The following is a 26,710-nucleotide window of genomic DNA, read 5'->3' on the forward strand; positions in this document are numbered from 1 at the left end:
GACAATTTAAAAATTATGGGACTACCTGAAAGCCATGATCAAAAAAAGAGCCTAGACATCATCTTTCATGAAATTATCAGGGAAAATTGCCCTGATATTCTAGAACCAGAGGGCAAAATAAATACTGGAAGAATCCATTGATTACCCCCTGAAAGAGATCCAAAATGAGAAACTCCTAGGAATATTGGAGTCAAATTTCAGAGTTCCCAGGTCAAGGAGAAAATATTGCAAGCAGCTAGAAAGAAACAATTTGAGTACTGTGGAAATACAATCAAGATAACATAAGATCTAGAAGTTTCTAAATTAAGGAATCAAAGGGCTTGGAATATGACATTCCAGAAGTCAAAGGAACTAGGATTAAAACCAAGAATCACCTACCCAGAAAAACTGAGTAGAATACTTCAGGGGAAAAAATGGTCTTTCAATGAAATAGAAGACTTTCAAACATTTTTGATGAAAAGACCAGAGCTGAAAGGAAATTTGACTTTCAAACACAAGAATCAAGAGAAGCATGAAAAGGTAAACAGCAAAGAGATATCATAAGGGACCTACTAAAGTTGAACTCTTTACATTCCTACTTGGAAAGATAATATTTGTAACTCTTGAAACTTTTCTCAGTATTTGAGTAGTTGGAGGGATTCATACACACACACACACACACACACACACACACACAAACACACACGCACACATATAGACAGAGAGCACAGGGTTAGTTGAATAGGAAGGGATGATATCTAAAAAATAAAATTCAGGGGTGATAGAGGAATATATTGGGAGGAGAAAGGGAGAAATGGAATGGGGCAAATTATCTCTCACAAAAGAGGCAAGAAAAATCTTTTTTCAATGGAGGGAAAAATGGGGGAAGTGAGAGGGAAAAAGTGAAGCTCATTCTCATCACATTTGGCTTAAGGAAGGAATAACATGCATACTCAGTTTGGTATGAAAACCTATCTTACACTACAAAAAAGCAGGGGAGAAGGGGGTAAGCAGGGTAGGGGTGATGATGGAAGGGAGGGCAAATGGGAGGAGGGAGAAATTAGAAGTAAACACTCTTGGGGAGAAACAAGGTCAAAAGAGAGAATAGAAAAAATGTGGGGTAAGATGTGTGTGTTTGTCCTTCATTGCCAAAGATCATGCCATCAGAGAAATAATGCCATGACTTGCTCTTGACTTTATATTGAGTGAGGGAGGACTGTGCAGGTCACCAGCCTCACTTCTCCTCCACAGTCATCTGAATCCAGTGACCAGATATTCATCAGGATGACTGGAGATGACCCAGGATGAAGCAGTTTGGCTTAAGTGACTTGCCCAAGGTCCCACAGCTCGTGAGTGTCAAGTGTCTGAGGTGAGATTTGAACTCAAGTCCTCCTGATTCCTGTACTGGTGCTCTATCCACTGCACCACCTAGCTGCCCCCTGGAGGTCAGGATAGGATGGGGGGAAATATAGTTAGTCTTGTACAACATGATTATTATGGAAGTAATTTGCAAAACTACACATATACAGCCTATATTGAATTGCTTGCCTTCTCAGTGGGGGTGGGTGGGGAGGGAGGAAGGGAGAGAAGTTGGAAGTCAAAGTTTTAAGAACGAATATTGAGAATTGTTTTTGCATACAACTGGGAAATAAGAAATGCAGGTAATAGGGTATAGAAATTTATCTTGTCCTAGAAGACAAGAGAGAAGATGGGGATAAGGGAAGGGAGGGGTGTTAGAGAAGACAGATTGGGGGAAGGCATAATCAGAATGCAGGGTGTTTTGGGGTGGGGTGTATGGAGAGATAGGGAGAAAATTTGGAACTCAAAATTTTGTGGAAATGAATGTTGAAAACTAAAAATAAATAAACATTAAAAAAAGAACTAACTTCAGTTTCTCCCCAAAATATAGCTCATGGACCATTCTGAAGGGTGTTTTGTTTTTTTTTTAATCAGCCAACCTGAGGGTACATTATTTCAAGGCTGAAGACATTTAATCAGTGTGGCAAATCACATGACAAGAATATCCCCCACCTCTTCTCTCCATGTATAAATAGAATACTTTTCCCACAAACACCACAAGTGAGGGAGGGCACACAGACAAGATGACCAGGTAACACAGATGGAAGGGTCACATACAGAAAGTATATGTGACCAGAAAACCTGTTTGGAAAAGCACATATCCCTAGAATCCATGTGACTGGAGTACATGCTTGGATGGCACTCACATAGGGATGGGTGTTGCCAGGTGACATATGAGTCTTAGGGCAACTCTCATCTCTAACAATGCAAAGCCCATGAGGTCACTGTGCTAGTCTGTACTAGGTATCATCACACCTCCACTTTTGATGACATTATTTCTACTGGGCATATCCACTGATCTCATTGTCATTGACATACCAAGCTGCTATCTTCTTGGATGTAACAATTAAGAACGTTTTCTCTGGTAAAGTAAGTATAAAGCTCATTTAGCTCTAAGCCTAGAGTCTTCTACTACTTCAACTCACCAACCCAGACAACCAGAAAAAGCTTCCAGTACTGCCTCAAGGTCCATGACAGCCACCACCTAACTTGGGTAAGAATACTCCTTTTGATTCCTATCAGACCCCTGATTATTAGTCTTTGTATCCCAAACCGATGTGAAGGACTGCCCTCAATCAAACCTCATAGAAGATGTAAAGGGGCTGGAGTAAAGAGACTCCCCTTAGTTCTCATGATACTCCCTGATTGACAATGGGAATGTTTCATGCAAATGGGCCAGGGGCAAGAACAAAAGGTGTAAGCCAAACCAAGGAAGCCACCCGATGGCTCCATCTCTGGTTTCCATCCCTGTGCCATATTCTTGCTTCCATTATGCATACCTTCCAGGAACAAAATCAATGGTCCTTGTCATTTTGGCCAACACAAGGGGATTCTGAACTTGCTCAAGAAAATGGGTCTCTCCACACAACCACCAAAACTACCCCCTCCAAAAATTTGGAAGATTATCTCATCCTAAAGGAAAGAGATATTAAATGCATCTGTAAAGTTTTTGCATGCTTGGCAAGATTTGTGACGGATTCTATTCTCTTTAAGGAAAGAAGTTCTGACAAAACCTTATTCCATAAATGTGGCCCTGACCAATCAAAAGGTCAAAATCATCCAAAGCAGAGTCTAAGAAATGGCCAGAGAGGACCTTGTCACCAACCATTTAAACAATGAAAAATTTAAAGCAAAGACTGAAAAGTAGGGCCCCAAGAAAGCTTCCAGAAATCAAAGAAATTCACAGTAAGACCTCAGCTGCCCCTTGGTCGACAGTCATAGTAAGCAACATCAGTAGGCTTACACAGGTATAATTGCAAAGACAAAACACACACACACACACACACACACACACACACAAAACATACCTCTTGTGGGAGGTACACACGGTTTACCAGGGACCATCTGTGGAATAGTAGAATAATGTATCTTTGTGGTTTTTACTGCATCACATTACAAAGGGCATGCAAGTAAATGCAACCGAGGTAGAAGTAAAGGAAACACTGTGTTTCAACCCTGAGTAGATCTCAAAGACAGACTGAGTCACTCACCATGACAGATCTCGACATGGTGATTGACCATTAGATGCTTTGAACTAAATTCTCACCTCTCCAAAACAGAATTCCATCCATCAATTACTGAGTCCTATTATTTCTATCTTATCCGCTTTCCTTGTAGCTTCCCTCTTCCTACCATTCCCAGCTGCTCGCACCCTAATCTAGCCCCTTAAAATCTCTTGCTTGGATTAGTACAGCAGCTTCCTGCTGTCCCTGCTTCCAGGTCCTTCCCACTTCACTGTGTTCTTCACATAGTTGCCAAGTTTAATCTTATTAATGCATAAATGGGATCTTATTACTCTTCTGCTCAAAACCTTTCAAAGGTTCCCTGTTGCTTTCTGAATAAAGTCCAAAATCTTTAATTTGTCTCCAGCCTTATCTCCTCCTTCTCCCCTTCATACACTCTTCCCTTTAGCCGAAATGGACTACTTGCTAATCCTCAAATACCTCCCAGGCTTTCAACCTTCAGCCTCTTAGGTTGCAACTTCTTTCTACTATTCCCAGGAAATTTATTTTGTTCTTCTCCCACTCTTATTTTAGAAGTGACCTTTCTTGCCATGCTGTTCCTATGGTCTTTGGTATCCTTTGATGCCTTGTCATCTTCTTAGCCTAGCTTTCCCCTTTCCTTGCTCCTTTGAGGAAAAGCACTCTCATCTCCCTGACTCTTATTTCTTCACAATTTACAGAGACTTGATGACTATTTCCTTATAGGGCTCTAGCCTTAATTTCTAGTCAACAAGCAGAACTGGTCCAGTTCAACTTTCAAGTTTTAATGAGGACCTTTTCAGATCTCTACTTTGAGGTCTTGCTCCAATCCCTACTTTGGGAGGCTTTCCTAGGCCACCCAAGCCTCATGTGCTCTATCATCCTCTGATGATATTCCTCCAGTATTTATTATCTATACCAAGTAAAGTCAACAATCATTTATTACTACATCCCAGGAAATGTACACAGAAGTGGATGATTTTGCAGTACTGATCATTCTGTAATTCATCATGCTTAGCCTGGTGATACCTTTTGTCTTGATTAGCCTTTCATATGTGTGTAGCATTCCTTCCCATGACTCTGACCCTACCTGGATGACCTTGGGTAAGTCACAACCTCTGTGGGCCTCAATCTGATCTACAAAATGAAAGAGTCAAACTAGATAGCCCCTGAAGTTCCTTCCAGCTCTGAATCTAGGATTCTAGCATATTAAAGGACAAGAATTATATCTTGTGCTTCTAAATATTTCCCCTCCTGTCCCTGTTCCTTTCTCTGGACTTCAAAACCATGCTTATGTGCCAGTACCTTCAGTCTCTCCTCTAATCCCTTCCCCCTCCATCCCTGCCACTTTTCAGTTCTCTTTTATGTTCTGTCTTCTCCCATTAGAACAAGCTCCTTGACGACAGGACCTATTTTTATTTTTGCTTGAACTGTAGTATTGTATCCCCAGCATTTTAGTACAGTGTTTAGTACATTTGCTGTTATTGTTCAGTCATGTCCAACTCTTTGTGACTCTATGGACAATAGCAGGCCAGACCCTTTTATCCTCCACTACTTCTTTAAGTTTCTCCAAGCTCATACTCATTGCTTCCATGACACTATAGATCCATCTCATCCTTTGCTGTCCCCTTCTCCTTTTGCAGTCAATATTTTCCAATATCAGGGTCTTTTTCAATGAATCTCATCTTCTCATTTTGTGGCCAAAGTGTTAAAGCTTCAGCTTTAGTGTTTGTCTTTCCAATGAATAGTCTAAATTAATTTCTTTAAGTATTGACCGATTTAATCTCCTTGCTGTCTGAGGGACTTTCAAAAGTCTTCTTCAGCACCATAATTCAAAAGCATCAATTCTGTGGAGCTCAGCTTTCCTTTTATTCCAGTTCTCACAGTCATAACACTACTTCTGGAAGAACCATAGCTTTGACTGTATGGACCTTTATCAGCAAGGTGACATCTCTGCTTTTTAGTATGCTATTCCAGATTTGCCATAGCTTTCCTTCCAAGGAACAAATCTCTTAATTTCATGGCTGTAGTTACTGTGTGCAGTGGTCTTTGAGCCTAAGAACATAACATCTGACATTGCTTCCATTTCTTCATCCTCTATTTGCCAGGAAGTGATGGGACCAATTGTCATGATCTTAATTTCTTTTGATGTTAAACTTCAAACACTCTCCTCTTTCACCCTCATCAAGAGGCTTCTTAATTCTTCTCTACTTTCTGCTATCAGAGTGGTATCATCTGCATATGGGAAATTGTTGATATTTCTCTGGGGCAACCTTAATTCTGACTTTTGATTCATCCAGTTGTCATGTTGTATGATGTACTCTGCATATAAGTTAAATAAATAAGGTGACAATGTAGAGCCTCATCATACTCCTTTCCCAATCTTAAACCAATCAGTTGTTTTGTTTTTGGTTCTAACTTTTATTTCTTGGCTTACATACCTATTCCTGAGAAGACAAGTAAGATGGTCTTATACTCTCATCTCTTTGAGGACTTGTCACATTTTGTTGTGAACCACCTAATCAAAGGCTTCAATGTAATCGTGAAATAGAAGTAGATGTTTTTCTGGAACTCCCATGCTTTCTTCATAATCTAGTGAAGGTTGGCAATTTGGTCTCTAGTTCCTCTACTTTCTTCAAAACCATATTGCCCTTCTGGTAATTCTCAGTTCACATAATACTGAAGCCTAACTTGCAGAATATTAAATATAACCTTGCTAGTGTGTGAAATGAGTACAATAGTCCAATTATTTGAACATTCTTTGGTATTGACCTTCTTTAGGATTTGGGATATAAACTGATCTTTTCTAATTTAGTGATTGCTGTTGACTTTGCCAAATTTGCTGGCATTTTGAATGCATCATCATCTATTTGGATTTTAAATATTTCAGCTAAAATTCAATCACTTATACTAGTCTTATTCTTAGCAATGATTCCTAAGACTCACTTGACTTCATTGTCTAGGATGGATGGCTCTAGATCAGTAACCACACCATGGTGGTTATCAATGATGTTAATATTTTTCTTGTACGTTTTTGCCACCTCTTCTTAATTTCTTCTACTTCTGTTAAGTCCCCACCATTTTTGTCTTTTATCATGTGTAAAACATTCCCTTGATACCCCCTTTCTAATTTTCTTGAAGAGATCTCTTGTCTTTCCCTTTCTATTGTTTTCTTCTATTTCTTTTCATTGCTCATTCTTAAAAACCTCCTTATCTCTCCTTTGCTGCTCTCTAGAATTCTGCATTCAGCTGAGTTTTATCTTTGCCCTTCTCCTCTTTTTCCTCCCCTTCTCTCCTCAGTTATTTGTAATGTCTCATCAGGTAGACATTTTGCTTTCTTGTTCTTTTTCTTTGGGACAGTTTTGTTGTTGTTGTGGTTGCTGCTATATAATATTGAACCTCTCTGCATAGTTCTTTGGGTACTCTACCAGGTATAATTCCTTTAATCTATTTATAACCTCTACTCCATATTCATAAGGGATTCTATTTAGGTCATAGCTACATGATCTAATAGTTGTCCCTATTTTCTCCAATTTGTTTAAATTTTGCAACCAGAAGCTTATGATCTGAGCTATAGTCAACTCCAGATCTTGTTTTAAGTGACTATATAGAGATTCTCTGCCTTTGGTTGCAAAGTATATAATCATTTGGATTTCAATATTGACCATCTGGTGATGTCCATGTGTAGGGTTGCCTTTTGGGTTATTGAAGAAAAAAATAACCCCACTGAACATTTTGAGAATTACTACAGATACCACCTTTTGAAAGCTAAAGATGGGGGGTGGGGTAGAAAACCAAAACACCAGATTAAGGCCATTCTTCTCAAACCACTGGCTGTTAGCTACAGAGTGGGTCTCTGTCAGCATCGCAGCTGGCCAAATCAATAGCAATTTGGGGTGATGGTGATGGGGGTTAGGGTGTCATCTGATAAAATCTTCTTGATCTAATTAGTTTCCAGCAGCTTCTTGACTCTTCTGGGATATTCTCAACTAATGCAGTGAAAGTAAAAAGCTCCCCCATCCTTCTCCATCTTTGTGGGATGGTTGTGAATGACAAACAGGCTGCAGGCAGACGATTGTCTTATTTTCCAAGCCCTGCCCAAGAGACATCCCAATTACCAAATGAGAAAGGGACTACTGCCGGAAGGCTTTCTTACTTCCCAACCATTGACCTTGCGTCACTCCACCTCTCGAAACTTCCAGTATTTGAAGAGGAAAATGAAACATCAAAAAGGAACCGCTGCTACAGAGCCTTTGGGAGCATCTTCCCACAGCTCTTTTTCATCTCTATCATGATCATCTATGCCCTGCTGGGAGCAGCTCTCTTCTGTGTTATTGAAGGTGGTAGGAATGACAGAAGTGTTGAATTTGAGGCATTTTTGAACAAACTCTGGACTAACTATGAAAGCAATAAAACAGGTATGTGAAATTCCCACTGACCAAGATGAACTGTCTGGGGAACTCTTGACTTTCTAAAAAGGTGTGTTTAGAAGGTTTTTGGTTGATTTTTTTTAAGTGAACCTTTTTTATTTTCTTTTGAAGAGTTTGGTTTTCTGAGGTTAGCTCTCATTATCTTTAAATTAAGTGGTTGCTGTGGCATTCAGTGGGCAGAATCCCTCAGGGATCCAGTCTGAGAATGTGGCTGCCAGACTCATCCTTTCAGCAGAACTAGCAGAAAGTAGGACTGCTCCTTTAGATGCAACTCCCTAACTACTTCTCACTTTGCTTGCTTAGCTTCCTGGCATGAGAATTTGGTGACTATTAGGTTATCCCAAGGGAGGTTGTAATAGTTCCCAGGAGAAGAGGTTGTTCTGAATGAGCTGCCAACTCCTGATGAGGCTGACATCATGAAATGTCAGAGTATTTAGATGTTGAGGGTTTGCTAGGTACTTATAGCTAGCAACTCTGGTGCCCATGAACAATCCATTTGGGGGTACTTGAAGAGATCTTCTGGGCTGTTAGGGTTCAGGCATCCTAGGGAAACAACTTTTGGTCCTCCAGAAAATTTGCCTTGAATACTAGCCCCACTTCCCCTCCAACCAAATTCTGAACAGTAACCCTTGATTGCCCAACTCTTGTTAGGATGCTGGGCTTTGGTACAAGAAACTGACCAGAAATGCTTTTTCTGCTCAAAGTATTCAACCCTTTCCTCTTTGTTGAGTTCAAGGAAAAATTTCATGGTAAAATAAGAGCGTAGTCCTAGTTTTACTACTGACTTGCTAATGGCCTTAAACAAGTCACTTTGGTGGGGTTTTTTGGTGGGGGGAGTGTTTTTTTTGGTGGGGGCAGTGGTTTTTGTTTTCTTGGTGACGGTTCCTATTAAATATGTTGGGCTCTGGAAGGATATCATTATGCGATAGAGAAACCAGGTTCTAATCCTACATCTGCCATGATGGCCAAGGCTATAGTTCCCAAACTGGTAGGGACCTTAAAGGACTCTCCCCCATCCATTCTACTCATCTACCCTGACTCCATTTTGCAGATGAGGAAACTGAGATCTAGAGAGAGGTCACTGTCATCTAGGTAAGATAGTAAGTAGCAGAATTGGGATTACAATCAAAGCCTCTGACTCCAGATGCAGGACTAGTTGTTTGTTTATTAGTTTTCATGTGCTATCTCCTCCCTTTAAAAAGCCCTCTGTATCTTAAAGTAAAATGCTCCCTGAGTCTTGTTAGCCTCAACTGTCAAATGAGTTTGAACTAGAGGGTTTCTTAGGACCCTTTCTTCTCTATGTGTATACAACACATGTGGAAGTCCTTGGAAGAGTCAAAAGCACCTAATTGCTCTGGAGATGTCAGGGCTTATCAGTGTTACCACCCAAACCAAACTTTAAAGTAGTGCTTCAGGAATGCTATTTTTTTAAAACCCTTTATTTTTCTCATTATTTATTTTTAACACAGTTTATAACAGATAAAGCAATTCAAACTTTTGGTCAGGTGATACATCTTTTTAACACATTTACAATATGGACCACAAGAGAATTTTTTTTTTAAACGTTAACCAACTGAGACACAGATAATATTTATGTTGCTAACTTCACAAGCTCTTGACCTATCTCCGCAGTATTACTAAGAATTAAAGGACCCTAACTTATTGTTGTTGGTCTAAAGTCCTATGACTAATAGCTTAATTTTAGACTTAACTTCGGATGTTCCCCTACTCATAATCTATAATTGAATAGATCTGGCATTAAGCTTACAAACTTTTTGACTATAGGAAATTGCCACCAATAGTAAGGACATTGCAGGGATACAATATCTCCCCAACTTCATGTCAATTCCAAGCAGGATTAGACAGTCCACTTGCACTCAGTCAGGTTTAAAGTCTGCCAGGTGTCAGTGGGGAAATTGAGTCAGGAGAATCCCACCTCAGCCCAGGCTGAACAGCCGCTCTCCCACCCTTCCCTTGAGATCACCTATGCAGTTCATACCAGCATCTCATCAGCTTACTGGCATCATGGACTGGAGGCTCAGATCACCTTTCTTGTTACCCATACCTGGAGTTAGACTCAGAAGAACAGTCACTTAATAGTCCCATAGCATCTAAAAATGGCAAGTTCCAACAACCAGGTTTCAAATGTGATTATAGTTTCACTTTAACTAAGGAACATCTTTTGAGGCAAGTCTTAAGTGGCTACATGCCTTTCTATACATGTTCTAGTTCCTGATTAAATAGCAATCATAAAATCAAATTTACCATTAAAATCTTGACTTTTCCATCAATGCCAAATTTTCCCTGAGGTTACCTTCCTCTAGGAAGTTTAGACTGAAATTCTTTTCTCCAAACTAAAGATGTCATTGATTTATTCTCAGTAATTAATTCAGTCTATTGTTTTAATACTAATTGCTTTTACCTCACTTGTAACATGTCCAATTTTTCTCCCCATCACTCCCCTCCCCCCACTTTCTAATACCTTGCATTCTGATTACCCCTTCCCTCAATGTACCCTCCCCTCCATCACACCCCCACCCCTCTCCTATCCCCATCTTCTCTTTTCTTGCTGGGCAAAATAAATTTCCATACCCCTATCCCTGTAGTTCTTATTTCCTGATTATATGCAATAAAAATTCTCAGTATTTGTTTCTAATACTTTGAATTCCAACTTCTCTCCCTCCCCTCCTCCCTCCCCAGCCCCACTGAGAAAGGAAGCAATTCAATACAGACTAAATATGTATTGTTTTGCAAAAGACTTCCATAGTAATCATGTTGTGTAATACTAATTACATTACCCTCTGACCTACCCTATCCCCCCTTATTTTTCCCCCTACAATTGACCTTGTCCCTTCTCAAAAGTGTTTATTTCTAGTGACTCCCTTCTCCCACTTTCCCTTCCTTCTAACATTCCCCTCGCTCCACTTGTTGCCTTCTCTCCTGCTTTCCTGCGGTGTATTTAAATTTTCATATCAAATTTAGTGAGCATGTTATTCCCTCCTTCAGCCACACGTGGGGAGAGTAGCTTTATTTTTCCCCCTCTCCCCTTCTCCTTTATCTCCTCCATTGAATAAGATTTTTCTTATCTCTTTTATGAGTTATAGCTTCCCCATTCCATTACTCCCTTTCTCTTCCCAGAATTTTCCTCCTTCACCCCTTAATTTTTATGTATTTGTGTGTGTGTGTATATCATCTCTTCTGATATAACACACCCTGTACTCTTTATCTATCTATGTGTATGTGTATGTGCGTACAACCTTTCCATCTACCCAAATACTGAGAAAAGATTCAAGTTAAAAATATTTTCTTTTCATGTAGTAATGTAAACAATTCAGCTTTAGAGAGTCTTTTATGATTTTTCTTTTCTGTTTACCTTTTCATGCTTCTCTTGATTCTTGTCTTGGGAAGTCAAGTTTTTAAATACAGATCTGGTCTTTTCTTCAACATGAAATCTTCAAATTTGACTATATCACTGAATGTCCATTTTTTTCCCTTGAAGTATTATATTCAGATTTGCTGGGTAGGTGATTCTTGGCTTCAGTCTCAGTTCCTTTGACTTCTGAAATATCCCACTCCAAGCCCTTTGATCCCTTAATGTTGAAGCTGCCATATCCTGCGTTATCCTGGTTGTGTTTCCAAAGTACTCAAATTGTCTCTTTCTAGCTGCTTACAGTATTTTCTCCTTGATCTGGGAACTCTGAAATTTGGCCACAATATTCCTAGGAGTTTCTCTGTTCAGGTTTCTTTCAGGAGGTGATTGATGAATTCTTTCAATATCCATTTTGCCCTCTGATTTTATAACATCAGGGCAGTTTTCCTCAATAATTTCATGGAAGATAATGTCTAGGCTCTTTTTTTTGATCGTGGCTTTCAGGTAGTCCAATAATTTTTAAATTATTTCTCCTGGATCTATTTTCCAGGTCAGCTGTTTTTCCAATGAGATGTTTCACATTATCTTCTATTTTTTTAAATTTTTGGTTTTGTTTACTAACTTCTTGGTTTAATTCATAGTCATTTGTTTCCCTGAACTCAATTCTCTCTTTCAATGAATTATTTTGTTCAGTGAGCTTTTGAACTTTCTCCCCCATTTGGCTAATTCTGCTTTTTAAAACCTCCTTCTCCTCGTTGGCTTTTTGGACCTCTTTTTCCAATTGAGTTAGCCTCTTTTTAAAGCTGTTATTTTCCTCAGCATTTTTTTGGTTCTCCTTTAGTAAACTGCTAACTTGTTTTTTAAGGTCTTCTATTGCCTAAGCCCATTTTAAGTTCCCTTTAGAGGCAACGGCCTTGACTTCCTCTGACAGTATGCCTTGTTCTTCCTCATCTGAAAGGATAGCAGGAGATACTTGTTCCCCAAGAAAGTAACCTTCTATGGTCTTATTTTTTCCCCCCTCTTTTGGGCATTTTCTCAGCTTTTTCTTGACTTCTGAGTTTCCTCTCCACATCCACCTCACCTCCAGTTCCACCAAGCCAGCACTTGGGGGCTGAGATTCAAAAGAGCTTCTCCCAAGCCTCCAGGGCTTTTGGCAGGAGAGGGGCTGCTATTCAGTGTGAGATTAAGTTCAGCTGCTCAGGTGGGGGCTGGACCACCACATGAGGTTCAGTTCCCTCGGGGGGGTTATGAGGAGACCTTCAACAATGGACACAGGCTCCTGCCTGCTTTGGGAGCCCCTGTCCACTGCTGTCTCCCAAGGGGGCCTGAGTCATGGGGATACCCCGCTCCCCTCTTGGCCAGCCGAAAAGACCCTCTCACTGACCTTTGGTGCCTGTGGATTGAGGGACCTGCACTGCAGCTGGAGATTCCATCCCTGTAGCCAGCTTGGATCTGCTCCTCTCCATGCCATGTGGTCAAGGCCAGGCTGGGCTCTGCTCCATGTCTGGTGTGTGACAGACGTTTCCAGTTAGTTTTTCAGGTCTCTCTGAAACAAAAATCTCCTCCACTCTGTTGTTCTGTGGCTTCTGCTATTCTAGAATTTGTTGAGAGTTCTTCTTTACAGGTATTTTATGGGCTGTGGGGTAAGAGCTAAGCATCTGTGTATCTTTCTACTCTGCCATCTTGGCTCCTTCCCCAGGAATGCTATTTTCTTGAGAATTCAGCTTATCTCCTTTTCTCTAAGAACAGGACTGAATAGCCTCAGGTCACATGACCCAATCTGTGACCTTCCCCTTTCAGATTGGGGTTGGAAACAGTGCCTTATGAGAGAGCTGGCCAGTGAGCACCTTCTTTGCAGTTAGATGACTTGGGTTGAGATCCAGCCCTCTGCTGCTTGGGAAGGAACCTGGGTCTCAGTTTTCTTATCTGTTCAATGAGGGCAGTTGGACTAGAGATGGGCCCTTCCAAGCCCCCATTTATGATAGCAATGATCTCCATAGGTGAGGAAAAAGAATCTGTCTAGAGATACTACTGTCCCTTAGGGAGATCCTGCTTTGTTTGAATCCACCCTAGCTGGATACCTATGGAGGACCACGGCATCCTGGCCCACATGGGTTCAGGAGCGCAAAAGTGGGGCATAGGTGAAAAGTTGGGTGAGTGACATCTCAGACTCTTCGCCTCTACTCAGACAAGACTAGAATAACTGGTCAAACAGACTGACTGAGAAACTGGGAAGATTTCTCTAAAAGACTGAAACTTTTAGTTAGTATCTAGCTGTGCCTGTCAGTTGAATTCTGAAAAAGTCTTTGTTACTTAAATACTGGCTTTGCCCCGACCCCCCCCTCCCTCAGCCAGAGGAGCAGGTACTGTCACATCCAAACGTGATTACTGAATTCAATCAGTCCTACTATTTTGTCCAAACTTGTATTTTCAAGGATTTGGGAAGATCCTGATTAATAAATTCCTATTTCCTAATGCAGATTTGCTATTTGTAAGCAAAAATAAAACATGCTTGGAGGCACTATGAAATTAAATAATTTGCTTAGGAGCCTGCAGCCAGTGTATCTCCAAGACAGAATTCAAACCCAGGACTACTTGACTCTAAAGTCCCCATTTTTAATCAGTATGCCGTATTGCCTGCCTCTCCTAGTTATATCTACTCCTTGTAAGTGATTGTTTCTTGCATCCCAATTCTAGGCATGACCTAGTCTACCCCCAGACCTATTCTAGCTACTTGACTGAGATGGGAGTCAGCAGCTCTATTCCTTCTGATGAAATGCACACCCAGTAAGCCTTGCCATCTAGCCTATCACTGCTATCCTAATGTCATCCAGCCCTTGCCATCTGACCTCTGCCCTCCAGATCCCAGGCCCAATCCCAGGACTGAGCACACTTAGACCTTTTCATCATCCCTACAGCTGGATTTTCATGAGTTGTCTTCCTCATTTAGAATGTGAGCTCCTTGAGAGCAGATACTGTCTTCACGGTTGTTGTAGTTGTTTCTGTGGGTTCTGTTTCTAATAGGTGCTTAACAAATGTTTTATTTTTTAGTCGTTCATTCATTACTTCCTTCATTCATAGAGGTATATAGGTGATGCAATGGATAGAGTGCTCAGGAAGAAGACTCAGGTTCAAATCCAGACTCAGAGATGTACTAGCTGTCACTCTACCTTAATAATTAATAATAATTAATAATAATAATAAATAATAATCTTAATAATAGAACCTGCCTTACATAGATGTGGTGAAGACTAAATGAGATGATACTTATAATCGCACTTAGTACAGCATTTGGCATACAGTAGAGGCTTAATAAATGCTTTCCCCGTATTCATAGAAATTACAGAATTTGTAGAAGTAACATATATATACATATATGTGTGTGTATCTGTGTGTGCATATATGTGTGAATGCCTATCGCCCCCCTCATTTATAGAAATTCAGGGGACTTGCATTTCACTTTTCACAGATTCTTTGGTTACTAAAAACCATATTGTGGGATGGAGAAACTATGGTTCAGAGAAATTGACTTCCCTAAGCTCACACAGCAATATGGTGGCAGGGCAGGGGTTAGACTTAGGTCTCCTGATTCTGGCCAGTGCTCTTGACATTAATCCCTGGGGAAACCCAAGAGGCAACAGCAACAGAAACTGTTAGTATTTTCCCAGGGCCTCAGAGAACTGCAGTATATAGTCATTGTGTTGTCAGTAAAGTTTGAATCTCAGCTAAGTGGAATATGGGGGCAGCAAGCCTCCATCCTGGTGGTGTTAATAGCTGTTACAGTCCAGTATCTAGGAAATAGGCATTTAACTGTCCTGGGCAGGAGAAAAACCTCCCTGGGAAAATTATTCTGCCTCTTTGACTAGTGTAGTTCTTGAGTTGACTGCTTCATCTCACATGTCCCATTTCCTTTATAGGAACCGAGAAAGATAGAAAGGAGAGCTTCATGATAATAACTAAAAAGCTGATGCACGATGAACTGAAGCAGGAATGGCTTATAAGCTCCAAGGAGTGGTCTTTTCTGGAATCCTTATTTTTCTGCTGCACTGTAGTTACCACAGTGGGTAAGACTAAAGACCCCAAGTTATGGCCTCCAGGGTCAATCTCACCTTTAAGACTGCGAAAGGGAGAAAACAGAAAATTAGGATCTTTTCTCTGGAGAGACATTGATGGATAAGTAGCATTTATTCATCCCCTGTTATAAAGACCCCAAATTATGGCCTCCAGGTTCAATCTCACCTTTGAGACTGAGAAAGGGAGAAAACAGAAAATTAGGATCTTTTCTCTGGAGAGACATTGATGGATACGTAGCATTTATTCATCCCCTGTTATATTCTAGGCCTGACCATGCAAAGATGAATGGAAACTTGAGTGTGCCTTCCAAAAACTTATATTTTTAATGGAGAAAACAGTATATTCTAATATACTTAGAGAAGTTTTTGTTCTTGTTTTGAGGTCCAAATTTGTGACATCATTGATATGGGGAATTTCCAGTGAGGAAAATCTCTTTACCAGAGCAGCTCAGCAAATATAACTTTAGATTTCACAGAGGCACTGAAAGCTTAAGTGATTTGCCCAGAGTCATCTTGTCAGTGTACGTCAGAGCTAGGACTTGAAACCAGACTCTGGGGACACAGAGTCATATACTCCATTTGTGAATAGTGAAATTTCACTGTTAGAGCTGAACTCCTTTAGCTAAAAAATGTGAACCTTGTTAAAAATAAAGGTGTTTTTTTTAACCATCATTAGCCATTTATACTCTAATGTGAATGTATTTCTGATGCTCTCTTAAGAGCAGTTTTCTGGGATGAAAAAAAGTCTCCATCAAGGAAATAAAAAGATACAGAATTGGAAGTCTGAGAACCCTAAAGATAAACTTTAAAAACTCAAGATTTAAAAATTAGATGTTAATTCTACTACTCCCCATTTAATGCTGTCATTTAGTCATGAAATTAGGCCTTGGATTGGATTCCATATGCATAAATTATTTTGAGACAGTTTGGAGTAGAGATTATTGAGTTAAGATTAAGGAGGCCTGAATTATCTCCTTCCTGTGTGATTTTGAGTTACTCTGCTCCCCTTTCCAGGATCCTCTTCCTTCCAGTTCTGGGTAGTCTACAGCCATGGAGCAACTTTGTGACCAGGACACCTTTTGTCCTATTTGTGCCTTAGTAATTATCCAGCTTAACTTGGCTCCACTCACAGAACCAACCCTGCACTTTCCACTGTCCATTTTGTTTTTTCTTCCTTGTGGCTGGTCCTAAACTCCTCCTCTCCCGCACCCCCTGCCACCACCCTCACCCCCATTTCACTGTAACTGGAAATGTCCTAATAGAGCACTATCCAACCTTGCCTTCAAATTGCAAAGAGACATTCATGTTCAGAATTAGCTTTTGGAAACCCCAGGTAAATTCCTACAGTGCTAGAAACCATTAGAGTTTCCAGAGACATGAACAAAGTTCTGGAGTTACCAAAGCTTGTCTTTGGCAACCACTGATGTTTGATTTTCAGATCGGTGCCTTCTTACCATCGATAATGTCCTCTTTCTCTTACAAAGGACATTTGCCTGAATCCCATTGTCCACTCATCCAATTGTCTTGTTAGGCAGCTCCTAAGGGGTTTATATTTTAAAAGAGGACTCTTAAAGATGGAAAGGTTTTTTGAGACCCAAAGTAATAAATGTGGATGACAGTCAGGGAATTGATGCTTTGGAAATGAGGGCCCCTCTCAAATTCCATAGGGTCAATGGTTATCTGCTATGCCTGTCTGGAAGGGTGGAACTATAAAGCAGTCAGTTTCATCACCCCTTGTGAAAGTATGAAACTTAAAAGTTTTCCTCTAAGTCGCCAACCAATGGAATGTTGTCCAGTTGAACAATACAAGCCCATTTCCCTCTTCCCTACCTAGTAAATATAAAATCAGAGCCACAGAATCTCAGAATTGGGAGGGCTCTTAGATGTCTTAGATGTCATCTAGACCAATCCTCTCATTTAATGGGGGACAATCTGAGGCTTGGAAAGGGGGAAAAATCACTTTTTCAAAGTTATCTGGGTGGTTAGGGTAAGAACTGGAGCCTAGGTTTTTTGATCCACAGTCTAGACCTCCTCTGAGCTACTCTCTTAATTTTCAAAAGCACTTGTGAGTTGGATCCCTAGATATACTGCTACTCTCATGTCCTAGGGATATCTGGTAGTTATATACCCTCCTTAAACTGTGGCACATGAGACCCCATCAGCAGTGGAGAGATGCAGGACTAGGGCTCAGAAAATCGTAGGGTTAGAGATGTAGATCGAGGAGTCAACTGCAGAGATAATACCTGAATGCATGGTAGCTGATGCAGTCACTGAGAGAGTGAAGAAAGAAAAAAGAGCCCTAGACAGAGCTGTGGGGGGCACCCAAAAGGGTTTAGAAGGAAAAAGCAGAGAGGAAGTGAAGGTAGTTGATGTAGATAGCTTTCCATGTAGTTAGGGAGTATAACAAGGGTGGTGATCCAGTCAAGGGGACTGAGAATGAGCAGTCAGGTAGAAGAAAAACTAGGAAAGAGCAGTATCAAGAAAACCCAGAGAGAAGAAATATTTTTCTAGAAGGAGAGGGTCGTCCAAAGACTACTAGGGTGGAAAGATCAAAAAGCATGAGAACAGAGAAGCAGCCGTTAGATTTGCAAATAAAAGGTCACCTGTAACTCTGAAGGAATAATTTCATCTGCAGGATGAGAACATGAGCCAGATTTCAGAGGGTGTGAAATAGAACAAGAAGAGATAAAGGGTAGGCAATGAATCTTGTTGTTTCAGTTGTGCCCAACTCTTTGTGACCCTCTTTGGGAGGCTTCTTGGTAAAGATACTGGAGTGGTTCAAGTTTTTTCAAGGAGTTTGGCTGAGAAAGAGAAGAGAGCTACAGGACAATAGCTAGTAGGGATGAGAGAATCTAGTGAGGGTTGGGTTTGTTTTTTTGTTGTTTTTCAGGATGGAGAGGATGTGGGTGTGTTTATAGGAAGCAGGGAAGGAAGGAACCAGTATACAAGGAGTGATTAAAGATGTGGGAGATAGGAGGAAAGGGAAAGGGAGGGGGGAGGAGGGGAAGCGAGAGGGAGGGAGGGAAGAAGGGAGAGGAAAAGGAAGAGAAAGGAGGAGGGAAGGAGAGGAGAGGAGAAGAGAGAAGAGAGGAGGAGGGGGAGGAGAAAGAGGAGGAGGAGGAGGAGGAGGAGGACGGGAGAAAGAGAGAGAGAGCGAGAGAGCGAGAGAGCGAGAGAGAGAGAGAGAGAGAGAGAGAGAGAGAGAGAGAGAGAGAGAGAGAGAGAGAGAGGTGGAGTAATAGTCATCCAGCTTCACAGTCTAAGACTCAGCCCCAGTCTTTCCTTTCCCTTATCCCAGATATCTAATCAATAGCCACATCAGGCTGATGGACCTCTACAACATCTCTCACATCTCACATCCATTACACCTCTCACCTGGCCTATTACAATAATCTCCTAGTCTTTACTTCTAGCCTCTCATCTATTCACTCTCCACACAGCAACCAAATTAATACTCCCCAAACCCGAGTCTGAACATTTGGCTCCTTTGTTCAGGAAGCTTGTGTGGCTCACTGTTGCTTTTAAGGTAAGGTGCAAAATTATGTGTTTGCCACAGAAATCTCTTCCTTGGCTTTAACTTATCTTTTCAAGTTGGTTACACATTACTTGTCATAACTACACTCCAGCTAAAATATTCCCTATATTCAACATCCCAGTTCCCACCTCCCAGATTTTGCCCAGGCTCTCCCCCATGCCTACAAGGATATTCTTCCCTCCATCTCCTTCAAAGACTGAGCCCAAGTATCACCTCATTAAAGAAACCCTTTCTGATTCCCTGCTTATTAGTTCTCTCTCTCCCCACCCCACCCCACATAAATACTTAATTTCATATATATCTTATATTTACTAATATGATAATATCATTTGTCTTCTTAGTGAAATGACAGGGATTGTCTTGTTTTTGTTTGTATCTGAACTGCCCACCTCAGTGCCTGGCACCATGTACATAATGCATCCTCACCAAATACTGAGAAATATTTTTGGAAATTGTCAAGTACCACGTGCATATATTATATGCACATTTATTATTTGTGGTCCTGAAATGATTTCTTAGGCTCTGGACTCAGTCAGCTAGATGTTAATACAGACCCAAACGTTTGTCCTTGGTCCCCTTCTCTTTCTACATTCTCAGTTTCCACAGATCCATTCACTCCCACAGTTTCAACTGAACTGCATACTTGAATGCAGAACTTCTTACTTGCTTCAAGGTAGCTCAGATTCCACCTTCCCCCTACCTCTTTCCCCCAACTATTTTGTCTTTAATCTTTATATCTTCTTATTTATGGTATGTCCCAAATGTCTTGATATAATTTTAAACTAAAGCTTAAATATATAATTAACAAGACATGATGGTGTATTGCTAATGTGGCATTATAGTATAATGTAATGTTTGATGTGAATGGAATGTAATATAATAATTACATGACAGGAGCATCAACACCTTAAGCTAAAAGCTTAAAACCTGACTTTTGGAATACCCTGTATACATACATGTGGCCTACCCCCAGTGGAAGGTTAACTCCCTGGGAGTGGAGATTATTTCATTTTTGTCTTTAGCTCTCCAGGGCCTAGCACAGTGCCTGGCAAATGGTCAGTGATTAGTAAATGCTTGTTGATTTATTAACAAATATCAGATCTATATTTCCATCCTTATCTTTCACACTCCAGATTCATCTCTCCTAAGGCCTTCAGTACCTCTGGCCTGGAGGTCCCACCAGCACCTCAAAATTACCATGTTCACAGCTGAGCATGATTTCTTTCCACACAAGCCCACTCCTCTTGCCTTGTCCTACTCTCTCTCTCTCTCATTCTCTCTCTCTCTCTCTCTCTCTCTCTCTCTCTCTCTCTCTCTCTCTCTCTCTCTCTCTCTCTCTCTCTCTCTCTCTTTCTCTCTCTCTCTCTCTCTCCAGTCCTCTGGCTTACTCATCCTGGTTTATCTTTGTCTTTGCGATCTGATCAATCATACAATTTCCTTGATGGTGCCCCTGTGCTATTTCTTGTATCCATTCTCTCCTGGAGTCCCAGTTGGATGACTCTTTAACCACTTCCCTGAATGTTGTGACAGCTTCCTGATGGGCCTTCCTGCCTACTTTCTGTACATGCTCCAATCCATCCTTTGTATTGCGGCCAGACTAGTCTTCTCACATATAAATCTGGCTGTGCCATTTTTCTGCCCCCAAACAAAGAGCTAAAATTCATAGAGCTTTTGTGGAGAGACTTTCCTTCCCTGGGAGTTCTCCTACGGTAATGAATTCAGAGGTCCACCCCCTACCCCTTATATGATAGTGCATTACAGTTTTTGGTATTGGAATCTCCCCTCTTTGACTATAGACTCCATGAGGTCATATCTTCTCTAGCACATAGCACAGTCCTCTGTACACAATATAATAAATGTTCAACTTTTCATTGAAACCTGTATCCTTGACAGAGACAATTGTAGGTTGGCTTAGGAAATAGAATGATTGCTTAATGATGAGAGTTTTAAAACAACCACTCAGAAAGCAAAGACCATGTGGATGTAAAAGAATGCAAAATTCAAACCAACTTTTCTTTCTCCTCTAATGGAAATACATTAGTGTTGGTCTTAGTTAAAACTCCCGGAAATGATAATACATCTCATTGTAAATTCAGTTAGGATGTAGCATGTAGCTTAACGTCTGGTGATCATCCAAAGTCAGACAATGGTGACTCATTTTCTGCGGTGCTGACAATCAATATTTGTACTTTTTAAGCCCTCTGATAATATTTCCTCCTCTACTGCTTTGGGCTGCTTTTCACGACTCCCATAATGCAGTGCTTCCATTAGGTTGTAGACGGAAACACCTGCCAGGAGTAGGACAAGTCAGCTACGATTTATTCCCCATTTCTGAGGCCACTTTGCATTAGGAAACCCTATTTTCTGTATCCAATCAATTGCAAAGACAGTATTGAACAGGAACAGTTTAAGTGAGATGGAGAAAGTGAACTCTGGAATGTATCAATGCATTCAAAGAAATTATCCAATTTTCCCTTACGTACTTCTGTATCTAGTAATTATGTACAGTGGTCCTTTCCAAGGGTAGCCTTTGAAACCTATCCACTTCCCTGCTGAGTTTTTAAGTCTTTAGCCAGAGAGCTAGAAGGATAAGGCCTTTATTTATAATGAACTAAGTCTACTATCACTTAGGGTTGAGTGACAAATCCAGGCACAGGCATCCAAAGGGGGCCACCATACTGTGCCAGAACGAGATTAAAATGTAGTTGGGAAATACTTAACAAAATAAATAAAAATACAATAATATGTCAATAATGTCCATATGTGATTTTCAAAGTTAATGTGTGCCTCCAGGGGTCTTTGGGTACAGTTTAGTGACCTCTGTTTCTACATGAGTTTGACATTCCTGGTATAGTGAAAAGAAAGCAGAACTCATAGTTAGAACATCTGATCCGACATTTACTAGCTGTGGGCCTGTGCACATATCACTTTGCATGAAATAATGAGCATAATGTGCACAAAACTCTCTGCAAATTGTAAAGTGTTCTATAAATGTCAGCTATAATAACAATAATAATTATTATTCTTTGAGACTCAGTTTCCCTAACCATCAAACAGGATTATTTTGAGAAAAGCACTTTTTAAAGTGCTAGATAAACTGAGGTAATGTTGTTGATTGTTGTTCTTTAAATTTCAGTCTGACAGAAAGATTCTGGGGCAGCTGGGTGGTGCAGTGGATAGAGTAACTGACCTGGAGTCAGGAGGACCTGAATTCAAGTCTAGCCTCAGACATTTACTAGTGGTGTGACCCTGAGAAAGTCACTGAATCCTGTTTGCCTCAGTTTGCTCATCTATTAAATGAACTGGAGAAAGAAATGGCAAACCATCACTTCAGCATCTTTTCCAAGAAAACCCCAAATGGATTCATGAAGAATTGGATATGACTGAACATGACTGAACAATGACTGCTGCCAAGGAGCTTATGTTCTACTGAGAAGATACAACATAGGCTGATAGTACCATAGATTCATAGCTGGAGGGGACCTTTAAAGGCCCTTGCGTCCAGTCCCCTAATTTTACAGATGAGGGAACTGAAACACATAAATGTTGAAGTGTCTTATCCAGAGTCACACAGCTAATGAATGTACGAGGTGAGACTTGAACCTAAGTCTTCCTGATTCATCCACTGTACCTGCTGTGTAAACAGCAGATGAGGAGGGGAGGGTGTATGAACATGGAGCAGTATCAGCAAAGCCTTCCTAATGGAAATAACACATGAACTGACCCCTGGAGAAAGCCTGAGTCTCCCTTGTGCCCTCATCCCTTTCACCTTTATCATAGTCATATGTCCATATTTTGTCATCCTAGTCTGTAAGTTCTGTGAGATCAAAGGATGGTGTCTTATTTGTCCTTGGATCTCCTTTAAATCAATCCCACACAGCCCCTAACACACAGTTTCACTCATATAGACACCACTAAATAGACATTGAATAAATGGCTCATAACTGGAACCTCTGGTCTGGAGTTCATGATTTGATTCACTTGGGAAACTAATTTTTTAAAATTTAAACTCAGCTTCTTCCAATATATTTTACAGAAAAAAACTGAGAATATTTTCTATGAGCTCCTTTTTCTCTCCCCTCTTCTTCACATTCTATCACTCGGGGTACTTTCTGCCACTATCTCCTTCTTTAACCCTGTCCTACATGATGAAATGGCATTACTCCTTACCAAGATCAACCCATCTCTTTGTTCAAGTGATCCCCTTCTATCCCAACTTCTCTACCAAATTGCTCCCTCTGTCATCCCGATATGTGTGTGTATGTTGTGTATTTTTATGTATACATGGATACACATTTGCATAGATATGTATATATATATATATATATATATGTGTGTGTGTGTATCTCTGTGTGTGTGTGTGTGTGTGTGTGTATAGATCTATCTATCTAGCGTTAGCCTGGGAAAGAAGTGAGAGAGAGATTGAAGAATGGGTTTAGAAATAGTAAGGCATAAAAAGAAATGGCATGTCTAAAGGACATATAATGACATCCAAAAGGCAACTAAGTAATGTGGGACTGAGGTTAAGGAAAAAGACTATTAAGAATTACTTAGATTTGGGAGTCATCTGTGTGTAGAAATGATCATTAAACCTATGAGAACTGATGAGATTCCTGAGAGAGGGTATAGAGAGAAGGGGACCCATAACAGAACTATGGTGGATACCCACAATAAGGTAACTGGGATGTTGGGGATAAGGAAATTGGGGTTTGAATCTGACCATCAAAAAGAATCACAATGGCTTCTCCTAAACTATCCTTGCCATATCTGCCAGACACTATGCTGGAGGGAGGGACAGAGTCTGGCCCAGTGTGGCAGTAGATTCTTATATTATTAAATCAGTCCAGTACTGATTCTGGTTGCCCAGGACAGCCTGTTGGCATACAAAGACTTCTCCATGCCTTTGACTCTAAAATAGCAACTGTTGAAGTGAACTATAATCATCCCTACCAAAGTGCTTATTGCAGATCTGAACTGCAGATCTACTAAAAAGTAGCATGCATATCCCTGGAAGTAGCTCTAATGAATGCCACCACATCTTTGAAGTTTTTATAACTCGCATCTTCAAGGTAGCTGTGTTTTATGTGATGGGGGGAGGGGTAGGAGGAATGGTAAATGATTCTCTTAGACTTTTTGTAAAATAAGTCTTCATGTCTCTTCTCTTTTTAGGTTATGGCCATATCTATCCCAAAACAAGACTTGGAAAAATAGTATGTATGCTGTATGCTCTCTTTGGGATACCTTTAATGTTCTTAGTTATGGCAACCCTTGGAGATGCCCTAGCATCCATCATATCTAAAATTTACAATAATTTTTACAAAAATATTCATGTCCCTCATGTCACAATATCACAGATCAGAAGGTTTAGTCATAGAGGCACGGACCCTGATCACGTCAATCAGACCTTTCCTCATGTTGAGGTAAAACAATCAGACTATAACATTAACATTCAAAAAGACAGCAAAACAACTCATCAAAAACTGAAGGAACAACACCAGAATATGGAACTGTTTGAAAAGATTGTGGGGAAAGGGCAGAACAACACATTGCATGTTACCCCTCAAATGGAATGGAGCATTTCATGTCCTGAGCTGGAGGAAATTAAATTGCATCACACTCGTCACAAAAGCTTGAGAGATATAGGAAGAATAGTTCAACGCTTCAATGTTCCCATTCTGGTGATTGCCTGTGTTGTTTTTGCCTACATCTCCTTTGGAGCAGCAATTCTACCATTTTGGGAAACTCGATTGGACTTTGAGACCGCATTCTATTTTTGCTTTATAACATTTACCACAATTGGGTTTGGGGATATCAGGTTGGACCAGACTTCTGTTTTTCTCTTTTGTTCCATTTATATTGTTCTTGGCATGGAAATTGTCTTCATCGCTTTCAAACTGCTCCAGGACAGATTGTTCCATATTTATCAAACCGTTGTAATGTTTGTCACAAAGTGGGACATTCGTTAGCCAATGGAAAAGTGAAGGTGATGCTAGGGTTCTTTTGCAGAAATCTATAAGGAATTTGGTATTCATTAAATCCCAGAGATGGAAGGGACCTTAGAAATGATTGTCTTCATTGCTTTCAAACTGCTCCAGGACAAATTGTTCCACACTTTACCAAATCATCATAATATTTGTCACAAAATGGGAAGTTCACTAGCCAGTGGAAAAGGGAAGGTGGTGCTTGTTCATTCACAGAAATCTGTAAGAAATTTGGTATTCATTAAATCACAGAATTGGAAGGGATTTTAGAAATTATCGAGACTCAACTCCCTGCCTAATAGAGTAATATACTCCTCCACGGTACTTTAAGAAGTGACTATAACTTTTGCTTGAAAACTTCCTGTAATAAGGGGCTAACTCCTTCACTAGGTAGTCAGCCTACTCTATTTCAGACAGCTCTTATTATGAGAAAGTACATATGGCCTCTGTATCCGTACAGAACAAGTTTCTCTGTCCTTCAATATGGCAGCCCTTCCAATAACTAGAAACCAATGATGCCATCTCCCTAAAATCGTCTTCTTTTCAGCTTACTTTAATTATTCATCATATACCATGGTTGCAACTCCTTGATCTTGCAAGACTGTGGCACCCAGAACTGAACACAATATATCAGCTTACATTTTGCCTGGATCTATGTTGACTCAGTGGTATTGTAGACTGATATATCATATCATAAAGAGCAGGTGGTATGTCCCGAATTTATTTGTGTCTTTGTGTGTCTCAGAAATTAGGAAAACAGCATGGTATGGTGATGAGAACACTCAAATTAGAGTCAGAATATCTGAGTTCAGATCCCAGTTCTGTTACTTTCTCACCTATATGGCCTTGGAAAAGTCATTTTCCCCCTCCATGGTCTCTGTTTCCTCATATGTGAATGGAGGAAGTTAGGCTAGACGACCTCTAAGGTCGCTCCCAACTCTAAATCTATGACGTGATCATCAGGATACATAAATGATTATGGCCCCCCAAAAGCACTCTTTTAATTATCCAACATTTCATTGGTTTCCTCCTTTTAGAACCCGGAGGTAGTACTCAGATGAAATTACTTTACCCTTTTTTTTGATATGGGAAAATATTTTCCCCTTTAATTCACCAAGAATGTGTACTTTTGTTTAAATTAAAATTCATATAAGTAATTTTTTGTCTTAAAAAAATGGAACTAGTTAGGGAAATGTCCTCTTTTGAATGACTTGCACAAATACATGTAATAAACCTTCTTATCACTTACATGTTTGCCACTGATTTCACTGGGCAGAGCTATTATTTTCCAAATTAATGCAGCAAAATTTCACACAAACCAATAGTCAAGAAGTATATTATAGTATTGAGATAGGTTTCAACATTTAGGACAAATATTGTGGTTGAATGAAAATCGATATAAAACACTTTTTTTATAATTAAACTATTGAAAACATCTCCTGGTTTGTTTTTCAGAAGGATGAGAAAAAATTGGCACTTTTTAAAAGACACTCCTTATGTTATAAGACTATTATAACGGTCATGAATACAATACTTCATATGGTATCATGCTCCAAAGAGTTCAAAGTACATAGTCACCAAACTCAGTAATGCGGCATAGGATTCTAGGGCCAAAGACACGGACTTTCATTTTTCTATTCTAACAGACTTGGCCTAGATTGCAAAGCATTTTTTGTTTATCTCTGAGATGCCATTTTGCAGATTTCACTTTTCTCCCGGTGTGTTGCCATGTACTACTTTCATTCATTTCCTTTGCTGTTATTAAATGTGCATTATCAGGGA

General features: G+C 40.2%; 1 protein-coding gene across 1 annotated transcript; it reads left to right on the plus strand.

Moving 5' to 3' along the window:
* Positions 1-2,328: 2,328 nt before the first annotated feature.
* On the plus strand, positions 2,329-25,001 carry KCNK18 (potassium two pore domain channel subfamily K member 18). Its single transcript, XM_072623646.1, has 4 exons — positions 2,329-2,551; positions 7,491-7,957; positions 15,257-15,403; positions 24,117-25,001. The coding sequence occupies exons 2-4, from the start codon at positions 7,579-7,581 to the stop codon at positions 24,911-24,913; spliced, it is 1,323 nt and encodes a 440-aa protein (XP_072479747.1). The 5' UTR covers positions 2,329-2,551; positions 7,491-7,578; the 3' UTR covers positions 24,914-25,001.
* Positions 25,002-26,710: the final 1,709 nt, after the last annotated feature.

Source organism: Notamacropus eugenii, chromosome 1 (assembly GCF_028372415.1).
Source record: "Notamacropus eugenii isolate mMacEug1 chromosome 1, mMacEug1.pri_v2, whole genome shotgun sequence".
Classification (NCBI taxonomy): Eukaryota; Metazoa; Chordata; class Mammalia; order Diprotodontia; family Macropodidae; genus Notamacropus; species Notamacropus eugenii.